The 19651-nt window shown below is 41.5% G+C and overlaps 1 protein-coding gene across 1 annotated transcript in view; it reads right to left on the bottom strand.

Annotated features, from left to right (window-relative positions):
- Window positions 1-19651, bottom strand: part of il1rapl2 (interleukin 1 receptor accessory protein-like 2) — a 296408-nt gene that overhangs the window by 17481 nt on the left and 259276 nt on the right. The window contains exons 7-8 of the mRNA XM_053429016.1: window positions 14935-15067; window positions 3907-4052 (exon numbers count right to left, since the gene is read on the bottom strand). Of these exons, the coding sequence (XP_053284991.1) occupies window positions 3907-4052; window positions 14935-15067 (279 nt within the window). The remainder of the gene's footprint in view (window positions 1-3906; window positions 4053-14934; window positions 15068-19651) is intronic.

The following is a 19651-nucleotide window of genomic DNA, read 5'->3' as shown; positions in this document are numbered from 1 at the left end:
TGTCATTGTCTCTCAATCCCTCCTCTCTCTTGTCAGCTCTTTGAGTCTGCCTCCTTCCCTCCACTTTTCTTTCTAGTAAGACTCTCACCATGGTGGCTGACGGCAGCTCTTTCTGCTTCGTCAGTTACAATAAGTGGATGTGTATGGTGTATGTACTGTAGGTGTGTGTGTTTGTGTGTGTGTGTGTGTGTATGCAACAAAGATGCATCAACCTATTACCTTGGGTCACTGCAGTGAGAGAGCAAACCCCTAATTCAATCTCACACATGCATGAAATCAAGCTTTGATAACTTGTGTTGACCTAGGGTAACTTGTGCTTTGTTTAGTCTGTCATGTTGTGTTCAGGAGCCTTAATATGACTCTATAAGCTTCAAGGCTTCAGGCCAGGAGGTGCAAGAGCAGTTGTCTGGCTAGTTAGAGTGGTTAGAGAAAAAATATACTGGTGGACATCACAAATTGTTTTTCCTTTGTCTTGAGTTTAGATCTTAGCATGTTTACAAATCCCCTTTTGTTAGTTCAATGTCACTGTGTTAGATGCATGGTAATACAGGTTGTAATTAGTCTCTTAAGTAATGTGTATAACCTGCAGTAAACCAATCAGAGCCGAAACCTATTCCCTTATGGCCAGGTGTTTGCTTGCACCTTGGGGGATTGCTATTACATGTGCAGATAGCCAAGTGCAAGGAGGGAACGCCTCTCTGCAAGGCAAACGCTTCATTTAGCACACAACGTAGAACCCCTATTTATCTACTAGAGTGTATGTGCATTGTAGACCTGCCCATGTAGGTGCATATAACAGAAATACTTTCTGATAGCCTCCCTGGAGCCGCATTCACGCATTTCACACTGAAAAACCGCACACGTAGTTATGGACCTTTGCATAGCTACTTCGGCTAGCATCACTATTTCCGCTAGAGGACTTTTAGGCTCAAAACACAGTGTAAATTACGCTGCTTCAAGTCGAATATGTATGTCGGGACATGCAGACACTTGGATGACACCACACAAGCAGTGGGGGAATGTCATGTTTTTTTCTGTTGTTTTATTAAATCTGAATAAAGGGATCACTTTGGCTGCAACTGTTTACCCCTGAGACTCCAAAAGTGTTAAGGGGACTCAAACATTTCACCCACCCCCCCCTTCGGCAAAGTGGTGAGTAGATAATGAGTGCATTTTCTTTTTTCGGTGAACTATCTCTTTAACAGTCAGTTTTGGGATAATTGATCTGTGTTAGATTTTTCTCTGTCCAATGCAAATTAAAAAATAATAAACATTTGTATTTAGGATATAGAGCAGTTCATATTTGGATGGTATCAATGTGGCAATACTCACATGTTTCAACGTGATGTTAAACTGAAGCTTGATTGAAAAAAATGTATAACCCAAATCATATCGCTGTCGCAATATCTGTTTTGGAAAATCACAATGAGATATTTTTGCTAAATCGTTCAGCCCTAATGCTAACCAGCTAGCCACTCACAACATGCCAGCAGGAAAAGCAGTAAACACAGAAGAGCTTATTTCATTTAGAATCAGAAGAAGAAGCACAGAGTGCTCTTACAGTGGCACAAAGAAATACTGTGAAGCTATCGAATAATCTGAACGTGATCATAGCTACTTCAGTATTCTACTGAGGGTTTATGTCTTCTATTTATTATATGCGGTGGATGATAATGTGCACTCTCAAATACAGGGCCATGCGTTTAAACATTGACATAATAAATGTATCGTATCTTATCTTATCTTATTACACTTAATGTCTCCCGTGAGGGGAGTGTACAGTTTGTGCTTCTGTGCTTCTGTCAGATGTGTTCATACACATATGCGGAATATTCTGTAAACCATAGCCAAGGTGCTTATGGGTTAAAAGTAGAGCACTGTACACACACAAACACATACACTCACAGACACACAGTTTCCTGTTCTCATCCAAGTGATTACAGTGTTAAAGAGTGACGACCCCACAATTCTCATCCTGACCCCCTCTGGAGGTGTGTGTCTGTGTGTATGTGTGTGTATGTGTCTGTGTGTGCGCGCGCTTGTGTCTGTGTGTGAGTCCCTAGGGTGCTAGTTAAGTATAGTAAGATAGATTTGACACCCAAGGCACTCAGCAGAAGTCAGACTGGGAGAGAAAAAGACCTGCTTCAGTCCCTCCTCTCGCTCTCTCCTTTATTTCCTCTTCACTTCGTCTTCCCAATTCTCTCTCACCCCCCTCACCCTCCCAACCTCCATCTCTCTATCTGCATCTATTATTTCTCCATTGTTCTCTATCTCCTACCATTCCACTGCCTGTTTATCTCTTTCCACCTTCACCCATTCTCCCTGCCCTTGCTTTTCTGCATTTATTTCTCATGGTGGGCATTCATGCGACTCTCTTTTCCATTGAGAATTGAGGTAACGGAGACAATTCATGTCCTCCCACAGTGCTGTTCTCTTTCCTTCAGTCACTCTAGGTTCCCCTGTGTTTCTCTGGGCCGTGGCCTTCTGACTCAAACAGGCCTGTTCTCTCAGCTCATCAGATAGGAAGCAAGATGCCGCCGTTCTGCAATAAATGTTTTACAAAGCGAGCGGTGCCCTCATGCATTGTCTCCATCTGTGGTGCTCAGCACTCTTTGCTGTGGTGTGTTTTTCTTTATCACACTTTCTGGAGACCACCTGCCAGGTAAACAGTTCAGCACTGTGAAATCTGGCATCTTGAATTTTAAGTCTGGGTGAAGTCAGACATTATGTAAATGACACGACTTTCTTTCATTCAGCTACAGCTACCGAAATGTTTGAAATTAAGCTGCAGACGACCTTCTACATCTCAGACAATTCACAATAACAGCATACAGTTAACGTCTTAATTATCTTGGAAGCTGTTCACATCCACAAATATTTACTGGGCCATAAAAGACAGCATCAATTCCTGAGCTGGAAGGGTATTCCATGTTAGCAGAACCATAAAGAGAGATGGAATATGTCCCCGGTCACTAGAGCAGACGCGTTTTTATGTTTACTGAGCCAGAGTGAAAAATAAATAACTTCTTTTTGGATAATATACTGTGAAAGCTTTGAATCCAGAGGTTCTCTATTTGTTAATGACAGATACACTTCTAAATATCAATGACCTACATGTTGTATCATGTTTGTTCAATGACACAGATATGCAACTGTTTCCTGGTGACAAGTAGTGCGGTACACTATTATTTTACATTGTGTACAGATTCAAGAAAATAGATAGAATCTGCTTATTAGTAAGTCTAAGAGGTGTGGGTAGGTATTATTTAAATTCAGTCCCAGCAAGAGTAGTTGATCACCGCTGTTTCCAGTCTTACAGCTAAACTGGGATCAGCTAAGCAATGTTGAATTTTTAAGATGATGTTTCCATTACAGGACGAGCATAGCTACAAAAAGTCTCTCAAAGCTACACATTGTTTATAATGAGAAATGAAAACACCACTGAAAGATTGCGCATCTTTATATAATAACTTGTTTTCCTCTTTCCTGTTATTTAATTGATAATTGCTTCTTATCTTATTCAAAGAGTGGAAGGAAGATAAAGAAATGTATCTCATTTTGCAACAGACAGCAGCTATGGGGTGTTACAGGGCTCCACTCTAGGCCCCATACATGACCAATTCCTCATAATGGTTACCAGAAGTACAGACAATCAGAGTTTACAGATACAATAACAAATTTGAACCATGTCCTGCTGGTTGCTTTCATGAGTAATTTACCTGCAACCGGTTTTCTGATAATTTTTCATTTGAGCTGTAACTCACAGTTTTAATTGTGTTGAAGAAAAGCAACAATAACTAGATGATAACACATTGGCAGGGTTTGTTTATGTTTGCGGCACGGTAAGAAAAGCAGCTGGATATCAAGAGAGACGAAGAAGGGGAATTCAAAGAGAGTGTAATCTACCTTTCTTCTGCAGTATAGCACTCCCACTGCGCTTCCCTATATGGTTCTCCACATAACAGGTGTAGTTGGCCAGGTCTGCCTCATCCACCGCATCAAATGTTAGGGATAGCTGCACTTCCTTCTCCCCTAAATGCTCCCTCAAGATCCTAGACAAACAAAGAGAAGACCATGGTAGTCATAGAAAGCAGAAACATCTTTGTCCTTATATTTGCTGATTTAAAAACCCTTCAAGGGAATACAGGGAGAAGGGTGTGGAAAGAGCAGAGAATGGAAAAACATATTTGAAAATATTAGAATGAATGTGTGTTTCCTCTCACTCAGAGTGCTCCTTAAAACAATAAAAAGAAGGGAGAGGTGGAGGATGAAGTGTGAGAGCAGAAAGAACTAAACATCTTCGAGACAGGAGGAGCTCCACGTCTCCCAAATGTATTCCCTGTAAGGAGGAGGAAGGAACTGAGAGAGGTGAACAGGAAGAGGCAGAGAGGAGAGGAGGGGGGAAGTCAGGAGTGGAGCAGAGAAGAGAGCAGATGAAAAAGGAGGACAGAGGGAGACATGCCTAGAAAACATTGGTGACAGCTGGAAACAGCCTCTCTCCTTATGGTGAGGTGATACTCCTGTAAACGCCTGCTACAACAAGGAGGTGGAGGAGGAGGAGGAGGAGGAGGAGGAGGAGGAGGAGGAGGAGGAGGAGGAGGAGGAGGAGAGTGAACTGATGTTTGGGTCACAATTTGCACCTTTAAGCTTGATTTAAGGTCAAATTCAGCAATAACCGATAACTGACATCGCACTAACTGTGCTCTACATGCAAATCATCACAACTGTCCTTTGTGCTGGTGAAGACCAAACAATGTTGATTGTACGTAGTCTGATTTTACACACGTGTCCAATGACACTGTGTTTGTGTGTCTGCTTCAGTGCGGGTTTAGTCAGCAGGGTCGGAATGAATGAATCTACATTTACATACATGTATATTGTATATTGTATACATAAACATATCTATCTGATAGATGATGTATTCGTCCATCCCTAGTACAGGTCAAAAGAAAATTTGTGAGGAGTGTAACAAGACAAATCTGTATAGTCATTATAGGTTGACATGTGCGATGAGACCAACGTGAAAATGCTTTGTTCTAATACAGAACGCCTTGTGCCCGCCACCAGAATGACATGTTAGGATTAAACTGTAGTGAGGAGAAGGTGTATTTGCAAAAATAAAGCAATATGACAGTGTCTCAGACTGAAAAGAGGTGATGCTGTGTGTGATATTTTACAGAATAACCAAGTCTGTTCCACAAGGTTTTATTTGCAACTTTAAACATTTATAAGTAAACATTTTCAATTTACCTGAAGTGAATATTTAACGTGCACAGTTTCCATTACCTTGCTCACACGAAGCCATTGTTAAGCAATTATAAGTCTGTGGAGAAACTTCTGCAGTGCTGGTTAGGACGGAGCCACGGTGGATTCCCTCTGACATGATTTGCATTTGAATTTTTTTTTTTTTTTTAAAGAACATCAGAAGAGAAGGAAATAAAACAAAGAGAGACTGAAATATCCTTGGTTCCCATTAGCTGAGCTGAGTGTCAGGGTGTGGTTTGACTCTCCAGTGATCAGCCAAACCAAAGGCAGCAGGATTTTGAAGGGGGGAAAAGGAAACAGCATTTCCCAAACAGAATCAACACCACTGTCAAAACACACCAGGCTGCGCCACAGATCCTTTTTATTACTCTTATTTACAGAGGTCTGGATTGCCCAGGTTCTAACACTAGTATTTTGGAGTTGACACAGACCAAACATGTCGAACAGCGAAAAGGCAACCTGTCGTTTCATCATGTGGTTCTGTTGGTGCTTCACAATGAAAGAGAACAACATGTGTCACTCAGAGCTCGTATCTAAGTGCCTATATTCATAGAATATCAATATGTGGACCCTGTGGGAACCGAACTCCCAACCTCCTCAATATCAATGCTCAATGACTCTTCATCGAGAGAGTCTAAGTAAAATGTTATTAATATTGTGACGGCAAAGATCACAGAAAGAACTATGAATTATTAAAGTCAAGAGTTCCTGACGAAATACACCCAGGATCACATCTCTGTGTGCATGTGTGTGTGTGTGTGTGTGTGTGCATGTGTGTGTATTAGTGATGTTGAAAGTGTGCATCACTCTGATGTGTACCTTCAGAGGTCACAGTCAAAACAGTGACTTGTTTTTAATGTGAATATAAAAGTTCATCAAAGTTAAAAAGAGCAAAGTCTGTTTTAAAGGGAGCTCATCTTTCACACAGACACCCCCACATGCAAACCCACGTATGGCAAGCCAATCAGAGCAGACTGGGCTTTTTTTGGAGGGGGCGGGGGCTAAAACCAAGCTTTTCAGCAAAAAAATGACAGTATGATCAAAGTGATGCGTTTTCTTAACAATAGAGCATTTAAAAAATGTTCTACAAGTAACACATCATTCTTGTCGCATTGTTTGCGCAGTAGGATCATTTGTGATTATTTGCGTGACAAGTAACCTGGTCTCCTCCAGAAGAGAAGAAGACTGGCTGAAGTAACTGCAGTTGTTGCAATGTGCATGTGGTTGAAACAACAGAGGGAGTCAGCAGAGGAATGAGAAGTACGTGCTGAACAACAACTGCTGTTGTGTACATGTTGTGGAAACGCCAGAAGCCAGTGCCGTTGTGTTGTGTTGTGAGTTTCATTCTCAGGGTTGATTGGCTTTCATTATGCATATTTTCCGAGTTTCAAATACAGAAAATTGCTCCTCTGCATTGACTTTGAGTATATGTGTATCAAGAGTATTCTCGTAGCACGATTTCGTTTTTTAATGTGTTTTTCAAGCTACTTTTTTTTTTTATTATTGATATCGTTGATAAATAAGGAATATTTAACCTTTTTTTTAATATTTCTTATTTTCTTCATTAAGTATTTTATCAATCAGACACTTCACAGAGAGAGCAAATTATCAGAAATATAAAATACACATTATTAATCAAACATTAAAAGTTCAGAATGCTGTGTTTTAACTAATGTTAGGTGGGGAGTTTAGGTCAGTCTCTGATGGGTGACAATAACTGCCTCTGCACAATATTTAGATAAATTGCTTGGAAATGGAAATATTGGCACTTTAAGATTACAGAGAAAAAAGGATGTTTATTGCTTATATCTTCTATGTTTACAGAAATGAATGAAAGGAAGGTCGAAGCAGTGAGACTCTGAGAGCAGTGGTACTGCACAGCTGATGTGAATTTCAAGCAGGTAAAGAAGCCTCTCCACATCACTAGACATACGCGTCAATGGTGCCTTCAAGTGAAAATATGAAGCAAGCACCGACCCGAGTGGAAATATTGTAATTACAAATTCATCGCACATGAACCAAGCAAGAACTTTCATCGCTGAGTCGCAGAATTGGGAAGTAGCTCAACAGTGAAGCTGTGCCAACAACTGCAGTAAAACCGATGATGCTGCTCATAGTTATCGTGTTCGAGGTGCGTTTGGGCATATTTCTACTAAAAGCACTTGACTCCGTGATAAGGTTTATTTTCATCGTCAGCCAAAGACTGACAAAGGTTTCCTGTCTGTAGCAGCAGCTTCACAGGTGGCTGCTCTTCCTCTGTGGAGAAATAATAATGAGGTGAAAGTGTCAACAGCTCTCCCACACACTGCAGGGGAACAAGCCGTGGTTATCGCAGGTATTCACTTTATCAAGGAGGACACAAGGCGGTAATGTGCAAACAGACACACCCTCACACCGTGCACAGGACAGGGCAGTATCAGAACGGGCAGAGGGAGCTCAACATGGACAGATTAATGTGCATCACAGCAGCAGTGTGTCGGAGTCGGCCAGGGGCTCGCACTGAAAGATAGAGAACTCATCAGGCAGAGGTTAATTTAATACACAGGGTGTGATTAGTTTCAAGTTTAAACACTAACACTCATGCACAGTCCCGTTCTCTTTATTTTTCAACACTACACTTGTGGGAGTAAATTTCCAGAGGCTATTACGTGTCTTAGCAGTGACAGAGAGCATCTCTCATGCTGGGAACCTTAGTTTGTGCACTGATCAGTGAGCAGTCACCTCTGCCAGCTGCAGGGCTGCTGCTGTGGAGCTGAGGCTGACATCTTTTTGGAGAGAGTTGGTGAATAGCCATGCAAAAGGCTTTTTTAGGGAGGAATGAACGTACACATTATAATTGGTGGGCTGAACTGACATGTAATAGACTTCTGGGGCGGAGGAGATCAATTTAAAATGTTCTCTAACCATAAAGGCTTTGACTTTCAGACCGAGATGAGGGAGTTTGTGCTGATGATTAAAATTATAAAAAAAATGCAATTTTCTGTGATGTATCTTTTCTAATTTGTAAGCATTGCTTTTGACAGGTTGTCATATTCTTTACTAAAAGACTCACAGACAAAGTGTGGTGCTACAGATCAGACGTCGGCGGGTACAATGGCTTGGGCATGTCCTCAAAATGGACCAGAACCAGAAACCAAAGATTGTCCTAAGACAGACACAACCTGGAAAATGTAAACAAGGTCGGACCAAAACAACATGGCGGCAAACCGTGACGGCTGAGCTGAAAGAGTTCGACCTGACATGGGGAGAGGTCCCACACGTAGCCCAGGACAGGCCTAGGTGGAGGCAGAACGTCGTCATGCCCCTCAAGATATGAAGAGGATAAAGTAAGTAAGTGCATCAGAAGTGAACGTAGAGTGGTGTGCAGGGGTTAATTTGTGCCGGATTCTGCCGGAACAGGATCCGGCACCTCTTGGTTTTGGCCTGCCCGTGTTCCGGGACTTATTTGGGCTGATCCGGTACCTCTCGTATAGAAACAAATATTAATACAGAGCTGCCACCTCTCACACTTTCGGCGTGTGACACACATCCAATTTCTCACGCCAAAAAAAAAAGTGATTTCTTACAAGTGGCCAATACGTTGATCGCGAAGGCAGTGTGGGCCGGTGCCGCCACGCCCCCCCCCCGACAAGTGGTCCGCCGCGGACGAGGTTCGCTACATCGTCCAGGGCGGGGGGTGGCGGCGGCGGCGGCTAAAGACACACCGCCGCTGACGTTTTGTAATAAATCCCTCATTTGATTTTTGTTTTTGCAACTTGTGTTTCTGCTTGCTATATTTTGGTCACCCCCGACAAAATCTCACTCCAAGGTTTTTTGAAAAGTTGGCAGCTCTGTTAATATTTAAAAACAAAAATTTAAATGTATAAAATAAAACAATAATATTCATATAATAATTTACAGAACAAATCCCATGAATTTCATCTTGTTTATTAAGATAAAACGCCGTCATTTGAAAGACTCGGAGATCTGTTGTTGATGCACCCCGCTTCGCAGACAAAAACTTTTGAAATTTGCCGCATCTGGGGAGCAAGCAGCAGAGAGGAACAAAGTTCACCTGTTCAATGCAAACATGTCAAAAAGACAGTTGAATTTACTGTCCTTTTTCAAAAAGAAGGAAGAGTTGCATGACGCTTCGAAACGAGTCAGAAAAGCCTCGACAAGCGGCGACAAGGGCAGTTGCAGCGGTCATGTTGACGAGCGAAACCGGCTGGAGCAGGAGACTAGCTCCGCAACCGCTAGCCAGCTTCACCGACAGCTAGCCAAGCCAGGGCAGGAGGCCGGTACCGCGGCAGCAGCAGGTCAGGTTGCCCGCCAGCCGGAGCGGGAGCTAGCTACAGCGCCAGCAGTCACAGACACACGCAGTAAAACCCGAAACAGGGAGGAGGAGGAGAATCCGGACATGGTCGTGATGTGGGGTGTTTTGGACACCTAAATATGGTGAGCTTACTGTCTATTAATAGGCCTCCGTGCCAATCTTTAAATAATAATAATGGAAGATTTATGTGATTTATTGTAAGCTTTGAACTTTTATTTTTTATGTTTTACAAGTTAGATCTATGTTGAGAAATTAATTGCTGACTGTAAGTCCCACCTGTGTTGATGTGGGCATTTGCCTGTGCTGTGCAGTATAGCCTAAAATAATTGTAAATTATTGTCATAAAATGTATACCATGGATATTATTTGAAATTAAGGCTTGTAAGTCCCACAGCATTGTCAGTGGGCATTTGCATGTTTTTTTCAGCACCGTTTTCTGTATGCGTTCCGGGACCTGTGTCCGTCTCGTCATCCCTGCGCTGTCATATGTACTTTGCGTTCCGGCACCTTGTGATTTACAAATTAAGCACTGGTGGTGTGGCTCAAATGTGAAAAGAGAGAAGGCAGTGCCAACTCTTTAAACACTGAACAGGGAAATGTGTTAATAGTTTTTATGGTAATTGTTGGTTAAACTTTGACATTTTTAGGAGTTATTTCAACAGTAAAATAATGCCTGTTTTAAACATCTGTTAGTGCTGGCAACCTAGCCTGGATGCCAGACGAATTTAGCCCCGCCCACAACAGATTTGGTCGGGCAGTTCGGTCTGGAGTCGCTCCATTGGGAAAAAATTATGGCCCGACCGGGCCAATCAGATTGTCAGGGCGGGCTTTATACGATGATTGACAGATGATCAACGGTGACGTAATCAACCACGTCATCAAAGTGCCCTTGGGTTGAATTCGTTTTCAACAAACATGCCTGCCGCTGGCGAGCTGAGATGTGTAGATGCTGCCATTGAGTCTGTTTTAGAAGACATCGACAGCACATTCATTTTGAAAGAGGAACACAGAACGTGGAGGCGACGCCAGAGCACCGCGCTAATCCCTATCGCCCCGGCGCTTGGCTGTTCACAACGGACACTGAAGCGACGCTGAACCGCCGGGCAGCGCTAATAATATCACCCGTTGATCCAGTAGATCGCTGCACGGCTTTGTGCCAGTCACACCGGAGGCTGAAGCACCGCGCTGCGCCAAGGCTGCCTCGCGGTGCTTCAGCCTCCGGTGTGACCGGCACAAAGTTTTAACATGGGAGTGGATGGGAGCCAGCTGTTATTTAAGGCTTGGCGCTGCGCTGAAGCGTCCGGTGTGAACCCAGTAAATAACTCACAATGCGTTGCTTAGCATACGTCACATACTACGTTGCTCTGATTGGTTGTAGGTCTATCCAATTGAGCGAAGAGGAATTTTACTTCCTGGTCAGTTGAAACACGCCCCATAGTTTTTTCCCAATGGAGCGACTCCAGACCGAACTGCCCGACCAAAATGTTGTGGGCGGGGCTAAGTTCGTCTGGCATCCAGGCTACTGGCAACCTGATTCCCTGGTTTAATTTCACACTATTATACTTGCTGTTGTTGTGCACACATCTCGGATCCTGTGGAATTAGGGATTGTCAGTAGGAGAAGTATGGGTGCAGTCACATTTAGTTTAAACTTGGTAACACATCTTGCTGTTGACTTGTTTACAGCTCGTTTGTCTGTCAACCCATCTTTATTTCCCCTTTGGACCAATTGTTATTGACGTTGCCACATTGTAAAAACCCTTCTGTGTGTTATCACAACCAACACACCTGACAGAGAGCATAGAAAATACAACACATGCTTTAATAAAGCTTAAATTTCAATTGTCTATATATAGATTACATATTCATTCAGTGACTGCAGCAAACCAGTATTAACATGAGGAGTTTCCAGCTGGGATTTATGTGCTTTAATGGTGTATACCTCACTCAGTCATTACCCCCTCGAGCACTGGCAAAGCCCTGCACAGGAAACGTTATCACATCAATGACAACAATAAAACTGCATGTTTATAGGGATTTGTTATTGTACTAAATCTTTGTCTGGGGACCAGGAGAGTGGATCCTCCCTGATAAAGTTGTTTCCCTGTCATCTTTAAAAAACATTCAATGGGGGCGCCCTTAGCTCGGTTGGTAGGGCGTCCCCCCCATGGGCCTCGGCCAGCAGCGGACCCGGGTTCGATTCCAGCCCGCGGTCGTTCTCTGCATGTCACTCCCCTCTCTGCCCCATTTCAACTCTGTCTCTAAAACTATCAATAAAGCATAAAAAATGCCAAAAAATAATCTTAAAAAAAAAACAAAAAAAAAACATTCAACATAAAAAAATATTTATCTGGATAAAAGTTTTGTTAAGTTTCTCTCTGAAAACAGCAGAACCATATGAGCCCACTCTGTCAGATGTGCTGTGCTTATAAGGGAGAGCGGGGTAATGTGGGACATCGGGTGATGTGAAACACCCCCTGTATCTAGGCAACGGAACACATTTGTGGTCATGTGACTATTATGTTTTCAAGCCCCTCCCATTTCCCCACTTGCCATGAAGGAGAAGTTGGTGCAGGTGCTGTGGAAAGTATGTTTTTTCACAAAAATGTGTTTTTTGCATGTAAAAGTAAATTTTCTAGCTTTGAACTTAATCAACTGTTGTGTCAAAACAAATTGAATCAGGTAGAAAAACTTATATCATACATGTTGGTGAACTTCCAACATATAAAACCATGTGATTGATGCTAGCTGAAGATTAGCCTGAATTGCTAAAAGATGTTGTTTTTCTAAAATTGTGGCTTCGGGGTAAAGTGGGACAAATGCTGTGGGGTAAAGTGGGACAGTGTCTCACTTTACCCCACCATGAAGCACAGGTTAAGTTTAGTCTTAAACATATTCTAGTGTTATATAACATTATATATGTTTTATTTTTAATGTCATAAACATTGTAGAAAAGCCATCATGCCAAGAAACTATACACCAGGAAGACAACCTGGGGCCAAACACCCCTCGCAGAGATGGAGAGTGCAGCCGCTGAGGTCATGCAAGGAAAGAAGTCCTTAAGAAAAGCTGGAAGGGATAGAAATATTGATAAGACAACCCTCAAAGGATTCATAAAGAAAAAAGAGAAAGGGGAAGTAAAATCAGTAGCATGGGGTGCAGTAGCTGAGGTAAAGAGAACATTCACAGATGAGATGGAGGAGGAGCTTGCCAAACACTTGAAACAACTAGCTGACCAGTTCCATGGCCTTGCTCCAGTTAAGTGCCGTGAACTGGCATTTGAAGACGCAGAGAAAAACAATATCCCTGTCCCTGTGCAGGTAAGCTAGGGTGTGCAAGAGATCAGATGAATCATAATAATCATAAATGTGCTTAATTGACCAATCCCCATGATTCTGTTACTAGTCCGATATTAGTTTTGGAATGTGTGGTTGTCAGGATTTTAACTATTACAACATGTGTTGTTATGGTAGTTTTAAAGTGGAAAAAGTAAGTGGACCACTTTACCCCGTAGCTGGGGTAAAGTGGGAAACATGACCACTTTTTTTATAACAATCATATTTTCACTGCCCTTTGTCCTGAAGACATCATGATCATTTCCATTGCTAGAAAACATCCTGAATTAATGGGAAATGTGTCAATTTTATTGATATATCATTTTAGCTCACCTAGAGGGGAGCAAATTAAAAAAATTTCCCACATTACCCCGCTCTCCCCTACAGAGGTTTGTTCACATTCTGGCAGTGGATTGATCAAAATGAATTGATTTAACAATCTACTTTAAGGGAATAACACATATATGTTACATTGATACATTTTCTGAAACACTCAATGAGAGACATCTGTTTGAAGTTGTTTTCCGTAGGCTCAGTGTTTTGTGTGCTACATATAAACTCTAACTTCCTCAGGTTTTAGGAACCTGGAGCCTCACATTATTCTAGCAGTTTTTTTGAACACCTAAACTTTGACAGTGTCATCCATCATTGTCTGTCCCATTGTTCAAGTCAATGAATTGTAAATTGCTGCAAAACAGACTTTTGAAGAATAACTACCGAAAATAGAGACTGGCTGCGACTGGATACCTGGTCCCACAGCCACCCATTGGTACCCAGCAGACGGTTGGGGCTAAATTTACATTGATTTGATATCAAATTTCCGGTGTAGACAGAGAGCATACGGGCCGAGAGTTCTTCTTCTGTTCACTGCAAAATGTCTGACTGATACTTTTACAAGTGAATCAAACAGTGATATGTTTTGTAGGCATTTCAGCTGATAACATTTTGGCAGCAGCTATCTGTACATGAATACAGATAAAACCAATTAGTCAATGCATTGTGGTCAATGTGTTCCACTTCTTCTGCTCTTTACAGAGACTGTTTACCCATGAACAGAAACCAGCCGATCTGGCGGTAAACTAGTACTTGATATTTTGAGTTTGTTCTTTCATTTAAACGGTTCTAATAGCGAACTGTTACCATACACATTGTGTAGAGCTAAAGTTAAGCTCACTCAATTTCAACGTCTCCAGAGACATCTTGACAGACAGCAGATTGTGGAACGTTTGCACACTCCTGGATCGTCGAGGCAAAGCTCCTGGACCAGCTGCTGGTTCTCCACTGTGACTTCTGAGAGATTCACACACATCTCACTCTCAACAAATGCAACAGCCCTTTGCCTTTAGCCTGTATATTTAAATTATGTAAAATCGTTGAGCTAAATTCACAACTAAGTCTGTGTATTAAGGACAATTTATGTAGAAGTTTCCATGCAACATTAAAAAGATATCTACATACATATATATAAATTACAACAAAATGCTCTCCTTCTTGTTTAAAAAAAAAAGGAGCCTTCAAGAAAAAGGTGGCTGTGTCTGATTGGGGCCACGCCCTTGAAGAGGGCTCTGTAGGTTTCCAAGGTGATCCAGCAGGTTATTCTAATGATATTCGATGTCCCACCGACAATCAGGGTTTCCCCAACACAGAGCCATGTAATTGGTCCCAGTAGGAGAGAGAATGAATTCATTAAACTTTATTATTAGTATTCATAATTCTTTAGGAAAGATGAGAAGGAATCTGTCAGAGAGCCCTCGATGAGTCATAAATCATAAGAGGGTAAATTAAATGCTGACAGTGCGAGGAGTGCAGCTGGAGTCCAGTTTTCTCAGAAATTAATTAACAACAGAGACCTGTAAACTGGAGTGTGTGTAATTGATTCTCTTTCTCAGTGTTTCATTGCAGGGGGGGAAAAAGCAACTTGAGGATATTAATTATGTACAAGCGACATTGGTTAATTTTCCTGAATGGTTAGCGGCGCGCACATGTGGTTCAGTGAGTCGATGCTGCGTGGTGTGTTTACCTGACTTCACTTTCTTTAATGTGTCCCGCCAGCTCTTCCACAAACTTCTCCCCTTTCATCCAGTAGATGATGGGCCTCCTGCTCTCTCCACTGTAGCCGAAGAAGGCCTTGCAGTCCAAGCTGAGAGGCATACCTGCAACACACACCACAATACACTGTTACAGTACACACTCCTGCACTATGACAGACGGCAACATTCTCTCCACTGTAACTGCAACATGCTGTGGTTTGGGCGAAGGGGAAAACATAAAGGTAACATAACAACATGACCGTATCGATGAAGGCAAACAGTAAAACCTGCAATGGTCCAGTTTGAGCAAAGGAGGCAATTAATGAAGAAGTTGGTGTTTTAAAGGAGCTTATAATATATAACCAGGGGCCTTTTGCCCCCCTCAGGAACCAAGATAGACATCTACGGAATTTAGAAAGATAATTAAAGGCTAAACAGATAATTCTCCTGGTGGCAAAATTATCATGAGTGAGAAAAGAGTGAAACAGTAAGAGTTACTAAAGTTACTTCAAACATTTTCAATTTTCACAAATGACACACACAAAAACTTCTTCTCCCTGTGACCGATGTGTAACTTTTTGCTATTTGTGGGAGCCACATTCAATTTTTCATTTCCATAGTTTTTAAGGGGAAGGTGGGTGATGGCAGTTACTGTCATTTACCTCGGCTTCGTCCTCAGCCTCAATATGAAGAGCAGATAAACGGACTTTAGACTTCAGCATTTCATTTTCTTATTTTTTTTTAATTTGCAATTATTCAAAAATTGAACCTCACAACCTTTGGATACATTTTTTGTTAGACTTGGCTGCAAGTCTAGCACATTGCCGCTAAACCAACAGGTCAACCAGGGGGACCCGGGGGCTAAGCTGCTTTGGCGCTAATAGTTGGCACTGGATGGAATAAGTGAGATGAAATGTTTTTTTTGGATGTAACTCCTAGGGACACTTGGCTAAGTGAACTATGTGTCCTAAAATGAGTTATTTTATACGATAATTGTGTCCTTAATGTGTTGAAAGGGCAGAAGGCAACACACAAACAAGCACACACACACACATACACACACACACACACACACACAAGCACACACACACTCACACACACACACAAACACAAACCTAATCATACATATTTGAGATTAGTCCTTATCCTCACACGCTCTCATACACCCTCCAGTAAGACCTTGAAACCACCAGTCTCTGATTACAGCTATCAATGGTGATGATGGAGTATGAGCGTTCAGATGAGCGCTACCTCGTCAGGCAGTCAATTAGCAGATAATTATGATATAGTGCAGTATTATCATAATGATAGCTCTATCATTACAGTCAAGCACCACCACTGAATGCTAAGGTTGATTGTTTATCTTTGTTTGTTGTCAGATAACTGAATGTTGACGCTGAACACTTTCGGTATTGACTGTAGCCGGCCTCATGCAGAGCCAGTGGGAAATGCAGGGGTTGCTGTGTGAGTCTCTCTCTCGTCTTTGTGTAAGGTAATCCCTGGAATTACTATTTTAGAAATAAACTTCCAAAGGTGAAACATTTCCCAACCTGGCCAGGTGTTGCCTTTCATTTTTATCTCGTGGTCGTGGCAAACTGCAACCGTTTCATATGGAGTTGTCATATTTCTTTTCGTTTGCATTCATTGCATCATTCAGTCTGAGGGAGCAGACAGAGGGCTTTGAGTTGTGTCTGTCTCCAAAATGATAAATTCTAACAAGCCAACAATATGGTTTGCAACGTCTCACATGTGTGTGTTGGTGGGTGGTCACAGTGTAGGGTGTTTACCCTTGCTGTGGCAGGCAACGTCCTGTCACACACACACACAGCAGAACTGGTAAATAAAAAAATAATGTGGGTCTGAGTGAAATTAATTTACACACACAATTAACACACACATACAATCAGGCTAAATTAGTTTCACTCTGACACACATCATTTTTTTATTTACCAGTTCTGCAGTGTGTGTGTGTGTGTGTGTGTGTGTGTGTTAGCTCCACAGTAATTGATTAGCACCCTGAGGGAGTGTTTGTGTTCTCAGCATGTTATGGTGATTAAATTCATCACTTTTGTTTGCACTTGTGTGGCATGAGGGTGTATGTATAGGTTGGGGGACATTGTGTGTCTATGTGTGCGTTGATCACCAGCAAATCACAACACGGGTCCTGACATCCAGTCCACAAATCATTCCAGCAGGTAACCGTTGTGTGTTTGGAGCTAAAGCAGCAGGATGAACACCACTGAAAGGTTGGTGCTGTCATCAGTATCAAAGGAAAACTCTGTACCAGTAACTGATGGGAGCTTTCCCACGTCGGTGCATCATCACTTCACACATCTGCTGAGTGCGATCACAGCTGAAGTCTCTGGTGTTAACCATATTGGAAGAACTCCTTTTGACCAATCACAGGTGAGTTTGTAAACAGAGGTCTCATCACGCGAGTCAAAACTGATCCGAGTCCAGTCTTTGTAACTTGAGTTCACATGGACTTTTGCGTGCTGTTTAGTGTGGCCTCTCACATATTCATCACACTAAAATGCACGTAATAAAGCAGGAGGAACTTCTGGTTATCAGACATCTTCATCTGTTTCCTTCTGCCTGTAAAGCCTTGTGTTTTAAGGTTGGCTCATGTCTCTGGCACAGATTATGTTTACACTGCAAAAATAAATAAATAATAATAATCATAATAATTCTTCTGCAGTTCTTTCGCAGAATTTCATTTGTTGGCATGAGTCAGGAATGAAAAGAAGATTAATCTTCCGTGCTAAATATAGTCGCTGTATATGTTATTTCATGTCTGTTCTCCATTGCAAAGTTCCAGGTGTCAATCAACTGATCAAATGATGTGCAAAATAAAAGCAGTTTGTTTTGATATCAAGTCTGCCCTGCTCTCAGACACTGATATTTTCAAATAATTTCCTCACATTTTCTGATCCAGCTGTATGAGAGAACAAAAATGTCCGACTTAGTTGCGTTGGACATTTTCCGTGATTTCCTGCTACCTGGTGGGTAAAAAGTAGTATTAGTTAAGTCTAGAGAAGTGCTATATGAATGCAGTTCATTCTCAGATCCTTTTCATAGTTTGTCTTTCTTTTTTCGAATTGGACTGAATTGATTGTACAGAAAATATAAGGTATTTATTTAAACTGAATACTGTTTAAGTTTATTTACTATGTAAAGCAATGTTTCATGAATACAGCATTTCCTGTTTTGAGTGATTTTAAGCAGGCATTAATCATTACATTTTATTTATCAATACATTAACAACATTTTTTAGAATGTTTTAAAATCAATATTCTTTTACAGAGACGACCATTAGATTTTAACTAATTTTAAACATTTTCTTTGATAAATATCTAATCAGACATGATATCTTTCATACACCTTCCTTATGATAAATAGGTTTTGAATCTCATTATCTGCCAATTTGCTGTTTATTATTTTTGTGACATTTATTTCATACTTAATAACAACGAACTGAACGTAACCAACTGTATAAATACCAAAGCACGGCATGGTCTGACAGATATCAGTAGAAACTAATCTGAAGAAGTCAATGATCTTTCCATTCATGAACAGTGAGCGGAAGGAGCAGGGGATGATGGGAAATGCATGGAGGCACAGAGGGAGTCTGTCTTCTTTGCTTCTTCCTCTATAACTATTGTAACTTCTGTTCACATCATTAGTCTTTTGCACTTGTCAGTCTTCGGGGTTCCCGGTTCCTTGATTTTTCCTCTCTGTTCACCAAAGCAGATTCTCTATCATCTCTCCGCGTCTCGCTGTCTCCTCTCCGCACATTCTGTGTGTCAGGTTTCTCTTTGTTATTATTCACCATCTATGTCTGCTCAGTGTTTCTCCACCTGCCTCCTGTTCCTGTCGATGTAGACAGACACTCTTTAACCTCCGCACTAACAAAATACTGACGCTTTCAGCAGCAGCACTGCAGAGATTCAGTTCACCGGAGAAATATCACTTGAAGTGGAGTTCTGTTCACAACTTTCACTGGTTCTGGCTATCACATGAAATGCCTTGATCTACTGACCACTGTTGTTCAGGAGTTTATCATACAGCGATGCATCGTCTTCTAGAGAGCAACTAGTGTTCATCTTGTGAGTGCGACACATCTCTAAAAACCTTTCAAAAGGGTTTGTCGATAGTTTGTTTAGGAACACTTAAAAATACCATTTGGAAGTACATCTTTTTAAGGTTGGGTATGAAAACATATCCTTTGTATAGTAACTAAGGAATGACTAATGGAGTGGAGCTAAATTGAATTTGCCTCTGAGATGTAACTGAGTAGAAGTGTAAAGTTGCATAGAATGAAAATGCTCCTGTTAGGTACTCAGGTATAGGACTTGAGGATGCAGTTAAGTATATTAAGTCGACCATTCTAGGCTACCGTTTGAGTCACTTGAGTTATTATTTGACAATCTTCAAATTCATGCTACTTCATACGTCTACTCACAACATAACAGAGGGAAAAGTTCTAGTCGATAAGATTTTTTCGACAGCTGTATACACTTTTCCGATAAAAATTTCACAGAAAGAAATCACAGATTCAAAAAAGGACAAGTGGTTTCCAGCGTTTTCTTTTACCTCTGAACCTATACAATAAACCCTTTCGGGCATAGTTCAACAGCTCAGATGACTGTGTGGGAGTTCCAGAGATACATTTCTTATTTTCTCTCCCGTTAAAGACAGGGAACTAAC

This window comes from Pleuronectes platessa, chromosome 8 (genome assembly GCF_947347685.1).
Source record: "Pleuronectes platessa chromosome 8, fPlePla1.1, whole genome shotgun sequence".
Classification (NCBI taxonomy): Eukaryota; Metazoa; Chordata; class Actinopteri; order Pleuronectiformes; family Pleuronectidae; genus Pleuronectes; species Pleuronectes platessa.
The sequence above is the reverse complement of the archived record's forward strand: the minus strand, read 5'-3'. Positions and strand labels throughout refer to the sequence as shown.